General features: G+C 35.4%; 1 protein-coding gene across 1 annotated transcript in view; it reads right to left on the reverse strand.

Moving 5' to 3' along the window:
• Positions 1–21356, reverse strand: part of SCEL (sciellin) — a gene marked incomplete at both ends in the record, with an annotated part of 50531 nt that overhangs the window by 14416 nt on the left and 14759 nt on the right. The window contains 5 exons of the mRNA XM_084201005.1: positions 1114–1222; positions 2476–2550; positions 5934–6023; positions 7510–7569; positions 8567–8623. Of these exons, the coding sequence (XP_084057131.1) occupies positions 1114–1222; positions 2476–2550; positions 5934–6023; positions 7510–7569; positions 8567–8623 (391 nt within the window). The remainder of the gene's footprint in view (positions 1–1113; positions 1223–2475; positions 2551–5933; positions 6024–7509; positions 7570–8566; positions 8624–21356) is intronic.

Below are 21356 nucleotides of genomic sequence, written 5' to 3' on the forward strand. Positions count from 1 at the left end.
ATATTCCTGGCCAGACAGGTCCCCATTTGATAGTAGGTGACAAAAAAAATATAGTTTCAAGAATAAATGTAAGTATTTAACAGATAATTCAGCCACTACCAACATGTTAATACTCCTAATGAAAAGCCCATTCTCTTTTATGTGGGTTGATCTTTCTAAAAAGAATGGAAGCAGAGCAGAACTTATATTTATTTGCAATAATAGTATTGAGGACATATTATATAGTAGTTCCCATGGAAGAAAATGCCTTTCTGGTGCTCAGAGAGTTCAGAAAGTCCACAGTAAACAAAAAATATGTGAAGCTTCATACATGTGAAGTGCAACCATACTGCTGTGTTCTGATTTGTGTTACTTTTCATGTAGTAAATAAGGACTGCTGTCAGAAGCAGAAGTAAAAGCTGTGCAGGGCTGGGCAGAAACATGAGCTATGCTAATGCAGTGACTTTGCTGAGTATTGTTTGTTAGAACAACAAACTCTGTGTGTAGATGCAAGCAGAAATAAGACAAATGAGGCAGAAAGAAAACAGACTATGGGACTGCCAGGCATAACCTGAGAAAGGTTTAAGAGTGAATTTTAGGCTAAGGCCTAGGGTTTGGAATTACAAACAAAAGAAAAATTTCTTCTGCGCTCTCATTCTTAATAGAAATAGGAAAAAATTACCTACTTTTTAATAATTAAGACTAGTGTAGATGTCAATCAAGAACACCTAAAAAACCATAAAAAACTGAATAAAATTTTACAACATGAAGAAATTGTAAGTTGATGTAATTCACTGTATCAGACTTGAAGTGAAGGTTTATAAATGTGTAGGACTTTAAGAATACATTCAGCTGCATCCTTTATCTTGCTTATGGTTGCAAAGGAGGAGAGGCAAGAAGGAGAGTAGAGGGAAAAGGAGAGAGGGAGATGGAAGGAAAAAGGAAGGGATTGTGTAGGGAAGAGAGGGAAATAGATTAGTATTTCCTACATTAATCTTCTCCTCCAGTCTCAAGACTTCTTATTCTCACAGGTGAAGAAGGCCTAAGGCCTAAATAATCTCTTATTATATGTGTACTATAATGCAGGTATTACAATCAAATTTCATTTCTTGATAGCAGGTGAAATCTTCTTACCTTGAAGCAAGTCGAATGACAGTGAATTTGCAAGGCATCTAAGATCATTTTGGCATCTATGCCCAAGGGCTTCCTGCAGTATGTACATATATCTTTTCCAATTATACTCCTGTGTATATAATATAACATCAGCTGTCAGAAAAATAGCTGCCATTGAAATCTCAAGCAGAAAATTGATAAGGTTAGCACACTGTGTGGGAAAGACATTTGTATACTGTACAATGGCCATAATGGGAAAATGTCATTTGTGTATTCTCTCCATTCCTGTTGACAGGTGTCATACATGTGCTCCTCTGATGGGCCAATTGCTGAGCTTAATTGTCAAGTTACAAAAATACCTTGGTTGATAGAATGTTCTTCTCCGGTAAACTTTATCAAGCTGCTGAATGTTTGGGAGCATGTATACTAAACAGGGATAAAGTGAAGGGGAATGATATTAATGTTTTAATCTCAAAAGTAAACTGGTAGTTGAATTCAAAGTGCCATAATTTGATCAGTCTGGTTCACAGAATTCTCTGTGATGCAGAGGTGTCTGAAAATTTTTTTATTTTCTGCGCTGCGGACAGAACTCATACCTTCTTGGCAATTATAGCAAATTAATGTATGAACAGCCTACAGGGTATTTGTGACAATAAGATTTTTAAAAAATTTATCAGCTCTTGCTGCACTCCCGTGTGACATCACTTTATCTAGATACAACTGTTGGTGTTGTTTTAGCATTACTAAATCAATGGCTCTTGCTCCTTGCCTGTCAGTGACAAACTGCTGTACTAATATGTAATCATCCCCAGAGTTCCTTATCCTTATGTTGGAAAGGATACAAGTTTTTCTGATTAGTATTTCCAGGTAGTAGGGCTGTCCAAATGGAATTGAAAATTGTGGGCACTTTTAACTTCTTTTTCCCCATGAGGTAAGTTATTACAGATGGAGCAAATATCCTGCTTATATTTGAGAATGTGTTACTGGTGTGAAAAGAAGGTTTTCAACAACACTGTCACGTGAACCTATTCCTCCACTCTTGTACATAAATTTGGTCATTACCATTCTCACAAAGGAAGGAAATTTTGCAGAGCAAGCAGCTGCCTGAGATAGAAACCTACAGAATCACAAAGCCAACTTTGTCACTTAAGGCATTGGCTCTTGTTTCTACAGATATTTTCAAATGTCAACTGTGACAAACATAATATTAGGCTTCTGAGCTGTGGCAATGATTTGATGGCAAGATCTCACTGAAAGAGAGCTTTGTATGAAAAGCTGTCTCATGATGGTGACTTCCAGGGCTCTCTTTTGTCTGAAGACTTGAATGCTTATGTAAATGTCTGTGTCCTTTGCTACTCTACGATGTTATTAACGTGTACTTACCGATCAGAAGTAGAATAAACAGTTTTGATAGTATTTCCAGTTATATTTTTTTCATAGCCACTGAATGATGATTTACTGTAAAGCAAAGAGTACATAGCTATCACTAAACAGTACTACATTTTTTAAAGGCTTCACTACATTGATGATAATATGCAAAATAAACTAAGACAACATGCTTGTAAAAAACCACACTTGGTGATGAGTTCTTTTTCTGTTTTTTTCACAACCATCAAGAATAATATATCAAATAAAATGTGTAAATTAGTAATACAGTAATATTTGTAATATAGTGTCCTTGGACTGTATTCTAATTTTGAATGATTCTTCAGCACTGCAAAATTAAATCCATGAGCCCATTGAGCAAAATTTACATTACAGTATTGGGTTTCCTGTGCTAATATCTTGGCCTAAATGATACATATCAGAAAATGGTGACAGACTACATTTTTTCATTTTCCTCTTCTTCTTTCATTTGTCCTCAAAAAGCTGTTGAACAGCCAAACAAAATTACAATATGTCCCTAGAATTAGAGTGAGAGTCTTTATAATACAGGCTTTTCAGTGTATGATTTGTGTTCATTACAGTAACTGTAATGTTCCTTATATCAGAGTAGAAAGGAATATACTGAATTTAATTATCAGGGAAGTTAAATCTTCCATTTTTAACACTCCCATTTCCAAGTTACATACGTGTCAGTTTTGTTTCCATGGAAGGGATGAACATGTATGTGACAGTTGAAGAAGCAATCTTGCCATATGTGTTTTGAAGATTTCTAAATTTATTTATTTATCCTATTCTCCATAAATTCTCAAGGTATATAGTAATTATTACATGTTTCATATCACTCTTGAATTATGCTCTGCAGCGTTAGGAGCAATTGTTTATAATTATGTGTATTTACCAAATGTTGATTTTTTTTTTCCAGGAAATACAACAGATTGATAACATGTGTGTGTAAGATGTTATGAAGCTCAGATACGCTTTTCTACATACCTGCATTTTGTAAAGTACATATGTCTTATTTGATTTCTGTGCAGCACAAGAAATGTATTTAAATTGCAGTTACTGATAAGCTGAAATGATAAATGTTTTATTTATATTTCATAGAACCTAACATAGAAATAACAATGGGCTTGTTATTTATATATAACAATCAGAATGTAACAAACCTGGGTTTGCTCACCACGGGGGAATTATCTCCTCATATGAACACCTAGAGCTCCATTTACATTTCAGGTGAGATGAAAGTAAGCTTACTAAGTAGGAATGCAAACTAAAGTTAAGCAATCACCTTTTGAAAAGTTTCTCTCACTGAGAAATTCTCTTGACCAAGAATGTGCACAACACATGTCACAGGGTAGAGTATATTGGTAGTGTAGTTGTCTAAAGTTTTTTGCTACAGTGAAAAGTGGCAAAGGAATATGATTTCTTTGTTCCTGTAAAGTATGAGCCTGTGCTTATTTTTGTTGTTAGGCTTATTTTTTCCCAAATCTTCCATTCAACTTGTATTTAACTGTGGAATCTTGGGGAAAGGGAGTACTGTGCACTGGACACTCAACATAATTTGGGTATTTACATGCATGCCTGAAAGTAACATTATCTTACAGGAAATCAAGTGTTCTAGTGTAGAGAACAGCAGCCCTTGGATTTTACTAACTGTGTATTATGGTTGAAATACACAAAAATATATATAATCACAGCTTAGGTAAAAAACCACAACTGGAATGTGTAAAACAAAACCCACTGAAGCTACAGCAAAAATATTTCCAAAGCATCGGTTTCTAACCTTGTCAACTGAAAGTGTAAGGAAACTCAGAACATTTAAATAAATGCATAGTCTGACAGCTTGACAAGACACCAAGTGAAAACTGAGTCCCAGTGTAGCCTGAGAATTGTGCATCTGATCACGTCCCTTCTTTCAGTTCATATCAGTCACTTCTTTACTTGCTGTGGTGTGACTTGTTCATACAGCAAACTACTCAACAAAAATACTGTGTAGAACCTATTGCATAAAACCGGAAAGGATAACCTACAAAGACCATTCATTTAATAAGTTTTCATGAATTAAAATGGGATTAGAGATTCAGGTAGAGGGTATAAAGTCTATCAAGTGTAAGGTAACATTGCATATTGCAGCACATTCTTTGCCCTGTCATTCTTCTACTACTGTTCTCTATTTTAATTTTCAAAGATAATCGGAGTATTAAAACTCAGAGTCTGTATGTGCACAAAATTCTGAAAAATGCTAATTAATTTTTCTGTGGAATATTCTTTTTAATCTTAAATTGTGGGCTGTTCAGCTTTGCTTTTATTCTCAGCCAATTTATGGGTTTGTCCTTCAAGGTCATGCAGAATTTTCAGAATACACAGATTTCAACTGTACTCCAGCTGCAGCTATAAGAATATGAGGGATTAAAGATCCTGTGCCCATTCCTATCTACAGCAAGGATCAGGTGTGCATAAGGTTAAGGATGGGGACATTGATCATAATTCCTATTAAGTATCAGACTGTGACCTTTACTTTCCCTGTCAGTAAGGCTCAATAGATTTCTCCTCTCCCTGCTGAGTCATCAACCATGGCTCAGGCAGTTTGCAACTGTTATACAGCAATACAAACCTACAGGTTATGGCTTTAAGCAATCCTTCTTACATAAATAATTAATCCATATGGATGGGTGGATTGATACTGAAGAGAGGTTTTCTTAATTAATCTAAAAAGGTCTTTCACTCAAGAACTATGTATTATACTTTTTGTTGTCATATTTTGTGAAAATAATTTTGACCATGAAGAACAAGATAACATTTCCTTTTATTTCAATTGTTTCCTGATGCCGCTGGTATACAACTAGTTCTATTAAATATCCCTACATCCCATTTTTCACTCAGGTTTGCAATATGTGGGTTTGTAGAGGCAGAATCCAGCTAGAGCATGACTATTGCAAGAGAAATGGGTTTTAACATAGTTTGCTCTTGGTCAGAAAGTCCCATGCCACAGTTTCATTGACTGGGTTGATGATATGTAGGTTCAGATTCACCCCATACAGGTTTAGGAAGTTAAAAAGGTGCTTTAAGGGAAGGCACTTTAAGGGGCACTGTTTCCTTACCGTCTTATAAAGAAACAAGTTCATAAGAAATAAGACCATTCAAGAAATGCCTTTCCTCTATTGATTAGATAAGAATTCTGGCTTAGCTGCCCTCCTAAATTTTATGTTTCAGCTCTCTCTCTAGAGCTGCACATGGTGTGTCTTGTTCTCTCTCTGTGCACTAGAGTTAGGATTTGTGACCCTCTGTGCCTGGGATCCTGGAAGCAGATTTGGAAAGGGGCTGCCCTGATTCCAGAGACCAGTGAGAGCTTTCTAAGCATTCTTGAAATTTCTTGCATAAAAAATCTTTTTGGTAATTTATTTCAAGAAATGGCACTTCAGCCATTAAAGTACCCAGTTAATTTTCCACAATACCTGGTCTTTGTTTCATTGTCACTAGAGTAGTTTATTTCTGGGAGATTATTTGGAGCCCTTGGAGGATCTTCACATGCTTTCTCAATTATCCTAAAATAAAAAGGAAACCAGACAACAAGAAAATAAGCAATTTTTAGAAATATTTTTCAGCTATAATATTTTTCAGTTGTAATTTACACTTACAGTCATGAATACAGAAGCTTGGACTAGAAAAAGCAGGTAAAATAAATTTAGCTTATTTTGGTTAAATCATTGCTGATGAAAAATAATACAGTCACTGACCTATAATTTTTAGTCTTTATGCTGATATATTCATATATATACCACTGAAACTTCATCTAACTTTAATTGAACTCTAATTTCTTCAAAGTGCCCACTGGGGTTTTCAGCTATGCAATAACTCTCAGTTGTTGATAGCATTCCACATTTTCTTGTCAGTATTTCATAATGTTGTATTCTTAGGCTTTTAGTTCCAAAATTTCTTTTTTGGATATACTACAGTTATGTTTTAATTAGAAATTACCAAATCAAAGTAGATACATAGACTAATTTCAAAAAGCAGGACTGTAATTCAAGCAACAGAAACCTCCTCCTGCAGTTTTCCCTGCCTCAAAACATGACAGGCAAACAAACATAAAAACAGACCTTGTCATACAAATTATGGGATATCAGGAATAAGTGCTAATATTTCTGATGATTTTACAAAGTAGCTCAGACAAAGGCTGCTCTTGTTTGGTTCTGCCAGAGGTTATATTCTGGAACAACGTGATCATTATCTGCCTGAACTCTGGATGTGTGGGCTGCAGCTTGATTATTTCAGTGAGCTTGCCAAGGACAGAGGTTCTGCTGAACGACCCTCACTCAGTGCTTGTGGTGCTTTATATGCAGAGCAGGGCTGCAGGAAGCAGCACCTCTGTTGTGCCCGACTCCTGGTGAGGCAGGCCCCGCTCAGAACTGAAAGAGAAACTCATTCACTGGAGATGCTCAGTGTGTGCTTCTCTGGTCAGACTGTCAAGTGGAACTGCTGGGATAAAAATATTTTCTATTAAAAAATAGGAAAACTGCCTATCTATACAGATAACTACATTCTCTCTCTTCATGGGGGTATGCTACTAAACAGAAGACTCAAATAGACACCATCAGAATGGTGCCTAAAAACACACTACTAACCTCACTTTAATTTTCCAAAATGGATCCTAGCTTTTGTAATAATGAAATCTAGTAGCAGTAAAGTTTTTATACTAGGAATGCATTTTCTTATATTTTTTTGAGATGCCAGCAGCTGAATTCACAGAACACTTAGATAAGCACAAAAATACTTAGGACCATTTTGTCACTAGTAATTTTCATTCTCCATGAGACATTATAGGTTTGACTCATTGCTTATCAAAATACATGCAGTTTTGTTGTTATATTTGGTTAATCAGGCACATTTTAGAAATCATACAGATATCTTAACACTGGGCAAATTCTTTTTGCTTGTAATAGGAATTCATATTTTCTGGTTTTACTAAACAGCTACAAGTCTTAATATTTGATAATTAAACTTTAGAGGGAATCATGCATTGATTCTCACCACTTTTTACTTTGGCCATCAGCAGACTTTACTTCAGTGTGATCCCCAAGGTCCTCATCTCTGAAAGTGAGAAAGACCTCAGAATTAATAGAAGTATTTTATTTAACCTAAACATATTAAATGGTCTAAATTATTTATGCTGAAGAAAAAAAACTGTATGCATTTCCCAGGTAAGACTCCTGACTACAACGAGTGACTTATCTGTTCAGGCTTTGATATTTTTCAGTTTCTTTCCAATGTGACACTGCAAAAGAATTACAAATGGCTCAGAAATGTCAAGTCCATTATAGTATTGTAGGATAATTCAGGTTGGAATTCAGGGACTTCTGGACCTCTTTGGTCCAACCTTCTTCTCAAAGCAGAGGCAGCACTGAGGCCAGACCAGGCTTCTCAAGTATTTGTCTAGTTGGGTCTTGAAAACCTGCAAGGAGAGAGATGGCACAACCTCTCCAAGCAAGCTGCTCCAGTGCGGGACAGCTGTCCATACAGCCAGTCAGAATGTCTCATGTTTCAGCTCATGGCCGCTGTGTCACATCGTGGTGCCACCCTACTGGTGAAGGTCCTGCCTACACCTTCCAGACTGACTGTGGCTCTGTCAGTTCAACTTGGTAACTGACTTTCGTTCAGTTCAGGCATCAGTAACATGAGCTATGGAAATGGCTATCAAAGTGTGTCCCTTGCTTTGTTATCATATCCAGTCCAAATTTCTCTTCCAACTGCTGTTATCTAGGGTTGTGTACAATCTCTAGGTCCATGTGGTCACATGTATACCAGTAACTCACCAATCATCAGCTGTGAAAAAATTCATTTAATGTAATAAATTTCATGTATTAACATATGTCAGGTATATAAAATATAATTTTATATTCATATTTTATATTAAATGCTCTATAATAAAAAAATATTGCCCATTGACAAATTAAGTTTGAAGAAAGATCACTGTTGTCCTCATTTGAAAAAAAAAATTGTTTTTACTGAACAGAACCTGTTAATACCAATATCAAATCCACAGTAAATATTTTAGAAGTATATAAGAGGCAGATTATGACAGGCTTACCTCTTATTTTTCTGATCAGCAGGGGTTTTTTCAGTCAAATCTGAAAGGTCTTTTCCTCTAGGAAAAAAAAACAACAAATAGAACTGTTAAGATATTCCCTCTATCTAGGAAGGGATAAAGTGTCGTAAAAGAAAGAAATATATCTATGCACAAACTTTTAGTTAATTTTATGTTCAAAATTTGTAAAAACTAATGTTCTTGAAGTTACTATGTTTGTAATTTTCCCCTAGCAAGGGAAAGTTCTGTACTATTTATTTATAAAAATTTTTTATCTAATACATCCAAGAAAATAAAAATGCTTCTTTAAATTGTATTAATTCCATAGTTTAAGATTGTTCTTTTCCCATCAAGACAGTGAAGAAGAAACATGAACTTTCAAAGAATTTAGAATTAATTTACAGATTCCAAGCAGCTTAATCCAGGTTTGCATCATTTATTTGCAAAATAAATTTTTATTTAAACTAAGAAACTTCAACTTCTGAAGATAACACCAAAATATATGGCCAAATGTCCAAAATTTTAGTTCTGGAAAGACAAGAAATTACCTCTGTGTGTCATCATGGTTAACAATTAAAGCACTGATCATGTCTGTATTTATATTGAAAATGTTAGTATCGAAACACTTGCATATTTTACACATAAGGAAACTTTTTTCTTTGATTTCTAAATACAGTTGAACTAGAGACTAGATTTTCCTTTATCATTTAAAATGGTTCAATGAATTCAAGAATGGAATGACTTATGAAAATACTGTAAGAAAAACCCCATAGTTCTCTTTGGGTAGAAGTAGAGAGCAAAACAGAAGGCCAAGTTAGCTCTGTGAAACTCCTAATTTGGTCTCTTCAATTCATGATAAAGTAAAACTTTGGATACTGCTAAAATTCAGTAGTGCTTCAAAACGTTGGACTCTATCCTATTAAATTCTCTGTGAATTAACATTAAAAAAAATATACCCAACTTAGAGTTTAGTGCTAAATGTATATCTGTATGTATGTCTATGTGTGCATATATGTAAGATTGTCTGCTGTGAAATAGATCACAGGTTGGCAACATTTATCTGCTGTTACTGTTTAGGACATGGTTCTTGAAATTTTTCTGTAGAGTATCAGTGCTCAATGTGACAAATATTGCATAGCTCTCACTAGCACAGTACCCCACCAGTTCCTCCCTTTCTCTGTGCTGAAACCTCCAGAAACTTGGCTTGAAACTCATTCAACTGACACACTGTTCAAAAAAAGAAAATTCAAGCTTTCTTTCTTTATAGATAACTTTCCTTGCTGATTGAAATGCTTTGTTACACCTTGTTGGGCAACACATCATCCCTGAGTTCTACAATATTTTGCTTACTGCCCTTCTCTAACCATATCAAAGTATTTCAGTGATAGTTTAATTGTGGAAACATGTGAGGCATGTATGGAAGCTTGCCATAGGTAGTACTGGTTCAACTGACAGTGCACATGCCAATAAATTAATCTGTATTTCTATATTCATCTTTCTGTATAAGGAATGCTACTTATTAATCTATAAACATTTTACAGGTTAGCAACATTCTTTCCTGACATTCTCATAGTTGCAAACTACTCACTGCCTTAAAAAAGTAGGAACTTTGAACATTTACTCTTTGTCACTTGTGAAAGAACTGGGAATTGCTTTGCTGAGGTTATTAAGGTCTTGGTTCCTTTAGAGACAGAACAAAACCCATATCAAATCACAATTAGTATAGCCAGCTGTCAGTTAGTCAAATTAAATACTCATTTTAAAAAATGTTATAATTGACACATTCTTTATGAAAGAAAAAATTTAACTGATGACAATCATTTTAGTAATTTAAGGATATTCATAGATACAGCAATATGCCCCCCATATGCACATTAAGCACATACTCTTCCTGAAATAAAAAGACCAAACTGTGTTTTGGAAACAAAAAGTTATATCTAGTGCTATTGTCAAAATGATAATTCCTGCTGAACATGCATTGTGGACAACTTCAAAGAGTGTCTGACCTCAAACATGCTATGATACAAGAAAAAATCCTTACCAAGTAGCACAATCAACCAAGTACTCCTGATATGTGTGTGAATCATATCTTACCTAAAAAGTGCTTATGGACTAAGTCCTTCTGTCTAAATAAAATTTTAAAAAGTCCTTTTGTCTATTTGGTCTATCCTTTTGTCTATCTAGACCAGCTCCTTCCCAAGTAAACTTTCACTTCTCACAAGAAATGTAATATTTGAACTGAGGGGTGCTGAGGTCTGGTTACACCCACTGATTCCAAACAGGGATAGAATGTCATTTATCATTAATATCTGATGTAAGGAAAAAAAAAAATCTTTGAATTACATCTTGTTGGTTAATTATTTTCCCTTTTTCAATATACGAATATTAAAGATATATTAATGTTACAAAACTATTAAAAATAGAAATATAAATTAATGTAGTTTATACTTTTTGAATAAAACTTTTAGAAGTATCACGGCAAAACATGGAGTGTTGCTTTGATTACCTTTATTTTCCTTCAAAGTATTGCACTGCTGTTAACATTTCTGTAAAATACTTCATTTCTGTGAAAATTCATTTTCAAAAGGCAAACTCCTCTATTAGAAAATTTTCCAGCAGTTTTACCTAAAAAGCTACCATCTAGTAACATTAGCTCACTACAAAAAATTATAGTTTTACTCCTCAAAAGAAAGCAATGGGGAAAGAATGATGCTTTTGATGATATGAACTCCTATAAGACCTGTTATATAACCTGGCATATGTTCCATATGTTTGTTTACTGACTTTTCATTCTGACCTGTTCTCTCATGAAACAACATATCCATGGAATATAAAGGTAGCCTTTCAGGTTTCTTCTTGGTCATATTTGTCAGATTTGGGGCTCCCTTTGGTAAGTTTATCAAGATTTCCATTTTTTTAGTAATTAAACAGTTCAGTGCAAGGAGAGTCGACTGCCATTTAGCTAGAATTCCATGCCAGTCATTAATAAACTATATACTTGTGGAAAATCTCTTTGTATTATCAGATTTAACACTTTTCAGAGTATTCCTTCAGAAACTGAAGCCTTGCAATTATCCAAAAATATCCTTTCCTTAGTGAAATGGATGGCAAATTGTTTCCTCACTATGTGAGGTAGCAACACTAAAATTACAGTAAGTGTAAGTAAGAGCTCAGGTAGTACTTATATTTTTGCAACTATTATTAAAAAAAAAAAAAACAAAACCAAAAAAAAACCCCACAACCGAACCCAGCTGTGCTTATGTCTGGCTTGAGTAAATATGTACTATTATTATTGTCTCTTGCATACTCCATGTCCTTCTGTTCTTAGAGGTCTTTTAAATATTCACTTCCAGTCTTCTCTAAAGTCTGCTGAAGCTTTGAACTTGCAGCAATCTCAGCTATGATCTTTATGGTCTGTGCAACCTGCACATATAAGTCAGCCTCAGTATTGTATATTCACCCAAAACATAGGAAGCAGATTTGAAGCTCCTGTTCACATTCTGCTTGCAATCACAGGATTATGTGCAGTTTACTCAGCACAGTTATCAGTAACCTTTCTGCTGACTTCTGCTGCCTTTCCCAGCATGGAGCAATGGAAAAGCTGTGACAGTAGCAAAGCTGTGCCCTGCAGGCCACTGTGTCTGCACCCTCCTGTGTCTGATTGTCAAAATCATGTAAGCATTTGCAGAACCAAATCCCAATGTGCTTCCAATGAGATTTAGCTCAGAAATACAGATATGTTTGAAATTGTCACCCATGGTGTAGATGTAGAATATTCCATGCACTTTTTTATGATTTTCAATTTAATAGTTTTAATAATTCTTTCAGAATTAGATACCTTAATTGAAGAAGCCTTCCTATAAAAATATTCCAATACAATGCAGATAAAATATGCTCGCACAAGGTCCAAATACTAGAACTTTCTGTGTTAATCTCTGTAAGAAATGTTAAAATATCTCAGTATTATTGTATCAAATACTACATAATTACATGAATAATGCTATATAAATGTATTTTAGAGCACTGAGAAGTTGTATCACCTATATATTCTTGTATGTAGTAGCTTTCTGTCAAAAGGGGAGCAAGAAACTCCTTTGAGAAGAGCAGGAAAGATTCTGGCTCTAAGACATGTTCTTTTTAAGTTTTCACATGTATTTTAACACTCTTCCCACATAACTTCAGATTTCTTTACCTTAAATTGCTCTGTTCACTTTGCACAGAGTTTTCAAAAAAAGAATGACAGTCATCTAAAATAGTTCAAACTTGGCCTACTGCCTGTTTGGAAATAAGAGGGGAAAGAAATTTCCAATAATTTAAGACTTATTCCTTCAGAAATGCATGTACTAGCCCACATTAATCCTTGGTGCAACTTGAAGGATGGATGAGTAAGTTCCCGTCTGTAATCTTTAAATCATCATGACTTTGTAGCCAACAGCATTTTATTACTTCCTCTCACATTATTCTGCTCTTGTCAGTGCTTAGGGTACCCCAGTGCACTGACTGGCTTGCAAGAAAGTTTTTATTTGCTATGTAGGGGAGCACGCATTGTCATCTACTGCCTGATTCATAGAACATCAATCCTGAAGGGTCCTAATAAGTGAACAGAAACAGTTACTGCTGCAGATTGCAGCACAAACATACAAGCAGACTGACCTGTTCAGCTACACATTATGGCTCCTATGAAAGAGAAGTTCTGTAAAAGAACCTTGGAAGATGTTAATTTATTGTACACTGAAACTTTCAGCCCCTGGAAACATCTTGACATGACTGCAGCAAGTAACCAGGACTGATGTCCTGCAAGTTCTTTGCCTTAAGATGACTGGCTTGGTGCAAAGCAGAGGTCATGGGATACACAACTGCAAGTTACTGGTTCAAGCTAGTTTAGGTTATTAGCAACTGAAATTGAAGAGCTATTATTTATAAAAAGGACAAAATGTAAGGTAGAACAAACTGTAGGACATGGGACATAAATCAGAATTTATCTGATTGTGTTCAGGGCATACTTTTGCTGACTTTCTACATCTCTCTTTGTTCGCAAAGCTACGTTTACTTTAGCATTAGCACACAGCACTATCAACCAGTGTTGATATTAGAACATAATCCAGCCTCACATCGAAAGTTACAGCACATCTGCATTACAGAACCTCAACAGAATTTCAGGTCAGGTTTCATTTGAGATTTGTTACTGTGTTAAAAATCAGCAATATAACTTACATCTTTTTTAATACTTTTAAAGGAAGACAAGGATTAAAGTAGAAAAAGACTAAACTATATTCATACATTAAAAAAGCTCCTTGAATATCAGAGTATCAGATGCAGTGGAAGGCTCCTGTGGAGAAGAATTTCCAGTTGCAAGTATAATTTTCACTTGAAAAAATAAACTATTGTGTCCAAGGCTGGCTGAACTGAATTCATGCTTCTTACATTTGTCAACAACTTTTTAAAACATAGATGATGATGGAAAACAGCAGCATAGAAGTTCTGTACAAAGCAGTTTAGACAAACTAGAGGGAATATATTTCAAATACAGTAGGTGGCTTGGAATAAATGTTGACATTTTTCATAGGTCATTCCAAAGGATGCCACCTCGAAGTATAGTATTTTCTGAGACAGCCATAAATCCCTGTGAACATTCTGCCTGGGGTGAGTATTTTTGAAATGGATGAGAATGAGGTAGGTCAGACAGCCTGCCAGGAGGAGAATATATAGTTTGCTCACAAATTTAATAGGATGAAATATTTTAATAAAGACACTCAGGATAGAGCTGGAAATTTTTAGGAGCACCTAACTCAGCATAACTAATATGCATTTTTGCATTCTACATAAAAATACTTGGAATGGCAGTACAGAAGATTTTATATTTCACATTGTACAAAAGGCTCTCAAGTATTGAACAAAACAAATTAATTTATTATAAAATAGAAACATTAAGATTTGGATTAAGACCTAGGTATGCTTGTCATTATTGTTAAAGTATGGAAAACAATTCTCTTGATTCATATACTTTTCTGTTGTGACTACCATCTGGAAAAAAAAAAAAGCCTATTCTGCTTTTAACAACATCTTTGCAGAAAAATGCACAAAATAGCACTGTGAATCCAAAGAAAGCCCCACCCTGAATGATAGAAAAGCTCATATGCAGCTGGGCTGCTGTGGGCCTCATGCTATAGACTTGTTAGCCATGAAATTTGCTGCTGCTCTCTGCTATTTTTCCTCTAGCTGCCTGTGTAAAATAGGATTAGAAATCTGACAAGTAATGAAGACAGTCCAGCAGAATAAAAGAGTAGCAAAGAGTATAAGTAGGTTTAAAAAAAGCTGCCAAGGCAGGCTGCATGCAAAATGTATTGCTCAGTTTAGCCAGGGACTTCTGTTCTGCCGTATCTTGGATCCCTATGCCTCTCAGACACAAGCAGAAAGGGAAATGATGTAAGGCTTGTGTGACAAACTCCACAGAAACCAGCTAAATTCCAAAAGCTTAATATCTCTGATCCTATATCAATATCAGCAAATGTTCCTTCTTTATGGAACAAGTGTGGTTTGCATTACCTGATTGTATTAATGTTAGCTGTCTCATGCCTTCCTTGATTAAATGTATGAAAGATCTATGGATATTTTCTGTAAGTAATCTTTAAAAGTAGAAAAATTAATATAATATGTAATCACAAAGAGTGATTTTTTTTTTCCTTTTATGGTCTGTATCAAAAAGTTAGAGAAACTGAATTGTCTACATTTTGCTTTGCTTTTCAGTCTGCCTTTGATTTCTAACTCAGTTCACTTGAGATAGAGCAATAATATAATACTTTTCAGTTCTTCTGCTCTGTGATCTCTGCTTGTGAATCTCACTTATTTCAGATAGTAGTTTTGAAATTCTGGTGTATCTGGTGACAAGTCAGATTACCATCAAAAAGAAAAACACAAATTAATCTGATCCACACATTCAAGCACATCTCCTAGTTCTTTCTGATTTCTTGGGTTTTTTTTTTAATCTTGAAAACATACAGATAAAGTTTCAATCAGGAAACATGAATCGCACCTACAAAAAAGATTTAGTAATGTTATTCTTTAGTGAAAGCAATGAAAATCTTTCTAATATTTGCATTTAAAAATTCTGAAGGCAATGAAGAAAGGATCAATGCAAATAAACTGTCCCTAATGCTGAGGTGAAATTGAAGTTGATCCTAGACATGTGGGAGTGAAAAACAAAATTTTGAACAGAACCCAGCTAAGCTCTTGAACCTCAAGAATCAGGAAGCCCAGTATGAGCCCATGACTCTCTCATTATTTAGTGAATACTTACCTAACCTGTAAAAGTCCCGAGCCTCTACCTAGTTCCCCTAGTTCCCTACCACATGTTCCCTAATTCTTGAAGGCATTCTTGCCTTATTGCCTAGAATTTTATCATCCCCCTTTGCTGCTATACCAACAGTTGACATAATACCCAAGTACCAATAGCACCAACACTTTGTTATTTTATGGCCTAGAAAACCAAAGGACCATGCATATTTCAGACTTTTTGGAAATGACTGGGGCACTTGATGTGAAATACAGGGATACTCAGTGAGGTTTTGAATTTAGTCACTCTGTCATCATTGACATAATCATGAGCAATCCAGGGGTAGCTTTATTAAAGGAATCATATGCAGTATTTTTAATAGATCTGCATCTGTGTTCTGATTAAAAGCCCTGAACAGAATTATAAAAACTATCAAGATGACTCCCTATTTCTAATATATGATATAATAAGATATATATATAATATGCTTAAATGTGATACCAAACAAGGTGCATCTGATATCCCTTCTTCAGTGATCTCCCTTTTGACCTACAGAGCCTTCTGGTCAACAGCTTCTTCTTCTGACATGATGGAATATGAAAAGAACACAATAAGAAAGTCTGGCTAAAACCATAAGGATATTTTTGAATTGGTCATATCAGCATAGGAGAAGAGAAAAACAACCAATTGCCAAGTAGGCCTTCCAATGCTGAAATAAAAGAGTTGGTCTACAGTATATTAAATAACTCAGCCATCTTGCTGGGTAAAGTTTAGCATCATGGGCCCAGCTGAATTTTGATCCTCTGTTATGGCTGCTTTACTGTCCCTGTAAATCCCTGTCCATCAGCTTTTGTCAAGTATAACTGAGGATGAATAAAGGAAATTTTTGAGAGAAGATTGGCATTTATCCTGGAGCAGGGGGCATTTCCTTCCCCATTGCTATGCTCACTAATCAGTGCCAGGAGCCCTTGCTCAGACCTTTCATCAATAACAGCTGAGAGTTAGGGCACAGAAGATGACTGCAGTCAACTGTGAAAACCAATTTATAATGTGCCAAAACAAGTGTAATGCTTAGCCCAGAGGATTTTAGAGTTAAATACAGAGGAAGAAGCTGTTGATCAGAATGTTTTATAGGAGATAGACTGGGAAAGATCACTGGAAGAAGACAACTTATTCCATTTTTCTGGAAGGATATGTATCACCCTGTAAACACTGTATTAAGATTTCGTTTTGGAATAAGGAGCTTGGATCTCTTAAAGAAGCTATGCAACAGTGAATCATTTGTATCAACATGCAGAAAAGCTGCAAACAAGTGTTACAGTGAATGCCAAATCTATCAGAATTGAGAGACAGAAGGAGCCTGTCACTTGGAAGGGCCTTCTGCTGAAATGCAAAAAAAAAAAAAAAATTAAAAATTACTGTATTGACTTGTATTATCAAAAAAAAAAAATTAAAAAGTGTAAAGCGACTTCACTTTACCATAAAAAACCAATTGTAATTGTAGCAAAAGCAAGCTAGTGAATTATAGATTTGCTTATGTTAGTTCTGTTTCAGTATCCTTGCTTCCAACAACTTTTGAGGGACACTGGTGACCTCCAGAACATTTCAGAGGTCTCTAGATGGTCTAGCTAAAAAGTCAAAACAAATAAAAGACATCCCAAAGGAAAATTCATACAGGAATTACTCATGTAGGAGCCATGCCTTTAATTGGACCTAAGTCCAATCTAAGATAATTCCTGTGACTATTTCTCATGGCTCTTTGGAACTGCAAATCTTACAGACTCGTAGAATGGTTTGGGTTGGAGCTAAAAGACCATGCAGCTCCAACTCCCATGCCATGGCCAGGGACACATTTCACCAGACCAGGTTGCTCAGAGCTCCAAACACCCTGGCCTCTCCCAGGCCAGGCAATGAACACTTGAACACTCGCAGGGATGGTGATCTAATGAGAACACAAAATTGGCCAATGTCTCAAAATGCACCTGCATGTTCTTTCAATTTTGTGCTTTATGCAGCTCTAGAGCAAGAAAGGTTTTGTCAATAAATGCTTGTTTAGGAGACCTGACATCATGGTTTTAATTCCTTTGGTTTGGAAAATTCCAAGTCAATAACAAGTCACTAATTTTTTTTTTAATAGAACCCCTGCAATTTATCTTTTTTTTTGTTTTTAAAAGTTCCCCAGTGTTGATAGACACGGCAATGTGAGTCCTTATTAGAAGAGTTAGTTTAAGCACAGGTAATTAATGTGTTCTTTCACAATCTATTGCAATGAGAACTGGGAACACATCTTGGGTCAAACAGGAATATCATTAAAAAGGAGCATAGTACACACAGATTTACAGCATTGTCTGAATTTTCTGCTACCTGAGAGGAGTAATAATAGTGAGTTATCCTGTACACTAGGGGAAAAACTTGTACAGGAGCAAGAATATAGGATTCTCTTAATTATTCCAGAAAAATTTATTCTAGTCCCTTGTTTCTGATCCCTAGAAATTGCCTCTCTCACCCACATACTTACAAATAAACAGCTGAACTATTTTGTTCAAGACAGCTTCTGTAGCTGCCATACCAAAAAGACATCTTTATGTAAGGCTTTCTGCAATATGGCCTTTGTCCCCACAGACTAATAGTCTTTCCCTGCTAGCAGACAATCTCACTACAGATGCTTTAAGAGCTGAGTGAGATCTCTCTCTAATCTCTTGTATAGCCCCTGTTACTATCCACCTCAAAGCTTTTCCTAAGGTATGTCCAACATGAATTAATTCTGATATATCTATGAAAAATAAAAGATAAATCAATTAGTGCTACAGTTTATGAACTTATGGAAATACAACCTTTTGATTATTCTGCATTCTTGGGCGGTAATAATTTTGTATGCCCTGGTAAATGTGGCTTGCTGTGCCAAACACCATTACTGTCTGTAACTATGTGTAGTTCAATACATGTGAACCTCATTATAAAAGCCTTTTTATATAGATTTTTTTGTATCCTAGTAGTAATCATTATTGAAAGACTGACTGAAACTGTGTTAAACACCCTCAGATGTTTGAAGTGGTTTAACATGGTTTTCTACAGAACATTGTTCTTTAAAAATTGCCAGTTTTTAAACACCTGCATTTAATAGTTACTACAATTTTGGGAAGGAAAAAGTCAGAGTGAGAATCTTGCATCTTCAGTGATGTGGAAAAAAGCACAAAAAGGACTTGTTAAACCACATATAAAAGGCCCATTGAGGAAATCAGAAAAATCTCTGTGCATATCCAGTGCAGTGCTCATCTCCTGCTGCATTTGTGAGATACCAAAAGACCTGATTTGACCTGTTATGCTCTGAAATGTGCACAATGGTTAGGCAGTAATCTTCACTTATTCTGTGTCCTAGCCTACTTATGCTGCCTACAGTATCTCTAGATGCCCTAGCTAGTCAGGAGATGCCCATTCTCTTAATCCTATCCAACAGGTGAAGGTCCATAAATCCATGCCTTCAGATGTGAGATATGTGTGTGTGTATATATACACACACACACACACACACACACACACACAGTGTTTTAAGATGGATGCCAGGTCTGTTGTCCTTAAAAACAATGCAATAATTGCTTTTTTTTTTACAATTTTAGCTAGAAGAGAGTATCTGACATCCTTTTCAGGTAAATCCCTTCTGAAAGATTTTCCTTGTATCACTGAACAGTTTGTTAGAAAGCCAATTGCCCTTTTCCAGTAATTTTATATTGAAATTAATTCCTTAGTCTTTTAACATCCCTATCAGAATCCTGAATGACAGACAATTAATCAATTAAGTCTGATGTTAAAAGCATGACCTGAAAAATCTTTCTATTCCAAGTAAAAATACAGGTAACTAAAGGATGTAAAAACAGTATTCTAATACACATTTATATTACTATATATACTCTTCATGTAACTGTTGCCCTGTGTGACACAACCACTTTTGCCAAAAATGTAGTATTTATGTGACATCTTTAAAAAAAGGCAACTTTTGCTGGCAGCTGATTAATGCAATTTTTGTCTAGTGAAAATGTAACAAAAATCTGTAGTTTTGTGAAGCTAACCCATCAGCAGCAGACAGATGACATCTGAAGCACCAGCCAAATGTAAAGGAATTATAGCAGCAGTAGTGAGGGCTGAATTTTGCCCACTAAGATTACAGACTACTTACAGTTTATATACTGACACAAATAGCAGTGCAGTGTTGCCATAGAAACTTGTAGACCAGTAAAATATTCCTCCAGCTCTTCACCAATGAAGGGACAGGAATACAGAGCTTGGTATGGTAATGAGAGCAACCAGGGGATGATTAATGTGAACTGATTGAGGGTGAGGATTAAGTCAGACCTTAACAAGCCCTTAGCAGTGAAGAATGGTTGTGACTTCCCCAGTTAATACTAGGCGTATTTAATTCTCTAAGATCTCCCACATTTGTTGACAGGAAAACGTTTCACTGAAACATTGCCTTTTTTTTTTTTTTTTTGTTATCGTAGGGATTACACTGTCAGACATCTTTGGGATGCTTTCTTAGTCATTTTGTACTGGTTTTACATTTTTAGGACTTTGGGGGAGGGGAACAGGATTCAAAATAGTATAGACTGTAGCTTCAGATCTCATAAAACTGAACTTTATGAATCAAATCAAATCAATTAATTAATTTAAATTAATTTTAATGTTTTCACCATTTGATATTTCCACATAAAAACTGCAAATGAGCTATTGTAAATCTCAGTGCATATCTAGAAATCTCTTTCTAATTTAATTCATATTAAAATTGCATATTCAGGCATTTTTACTCTGGTCAAGGTCACAGAGTAAAATTTTTTGCATGCTTTTAGAATCATAGAATGTCCTTGAGTTGGAAGGAACCTTAAGAATCATTCCATTCCAATCCCCTTCCCTTGGGCAGGGGCATTTTCCACTAGAACAGGTTGCTTAGAGCCCCATCCAACCTGGCCTGTAAGAGATGGGGCAGTTATTGCTGATTGATTTGAAAAATGCAACATCTCTATCAGTACAGGACCTTACAATTTGCTGAAATTTTAGTTAAAAAAAAGTAAAAAAAAAAAAAGTTGGTGTCTTTTCCACCAACAATTTTTATGGTATTCTGCAGACTTTAAAAGATTAGTTGATCCATCTATCTCATCCCTCAGAAATGAGTCCATCTGGTGAGACATGCTAATTTTATCACCTTAAAGGGTATATGTTGGGTTTTCACTATTCAAAATGCTTACGCCTCAGTGCACAAGTTGTGGTGTTTTTACATACATAATATAGTTACTACCTCTCCCAAAATGTCTGAAGAGCAAAGAAAATACACTGTATAATCCATACTAGCCTGATTTTTCTGTTTCCAAACATTTGCAGCAACTTAAGAAACATGCAGCTTTTTAGGATGCAGGCTGGACAGACTGGAACATTAAAAAATGAAACAGCTGAGATAACCTAGCAAGTCAATGAGAGGGAACTCAGAGTTGGGACTTCAAGACCAATAGTTAGGACTGTTTAAATGCTGCA

The sequence above is a fragment of the Fringilla coelebs genome (assembly GCF_963513975.1).
Source record: "Fringilla coelebs genome assembly, chromosome: 2".
NCBI lineage: Eukaryota > Metazoa > Chordata > Aves > Passeriformes > Fringillidae > Fringilla > Fringilla coelebs.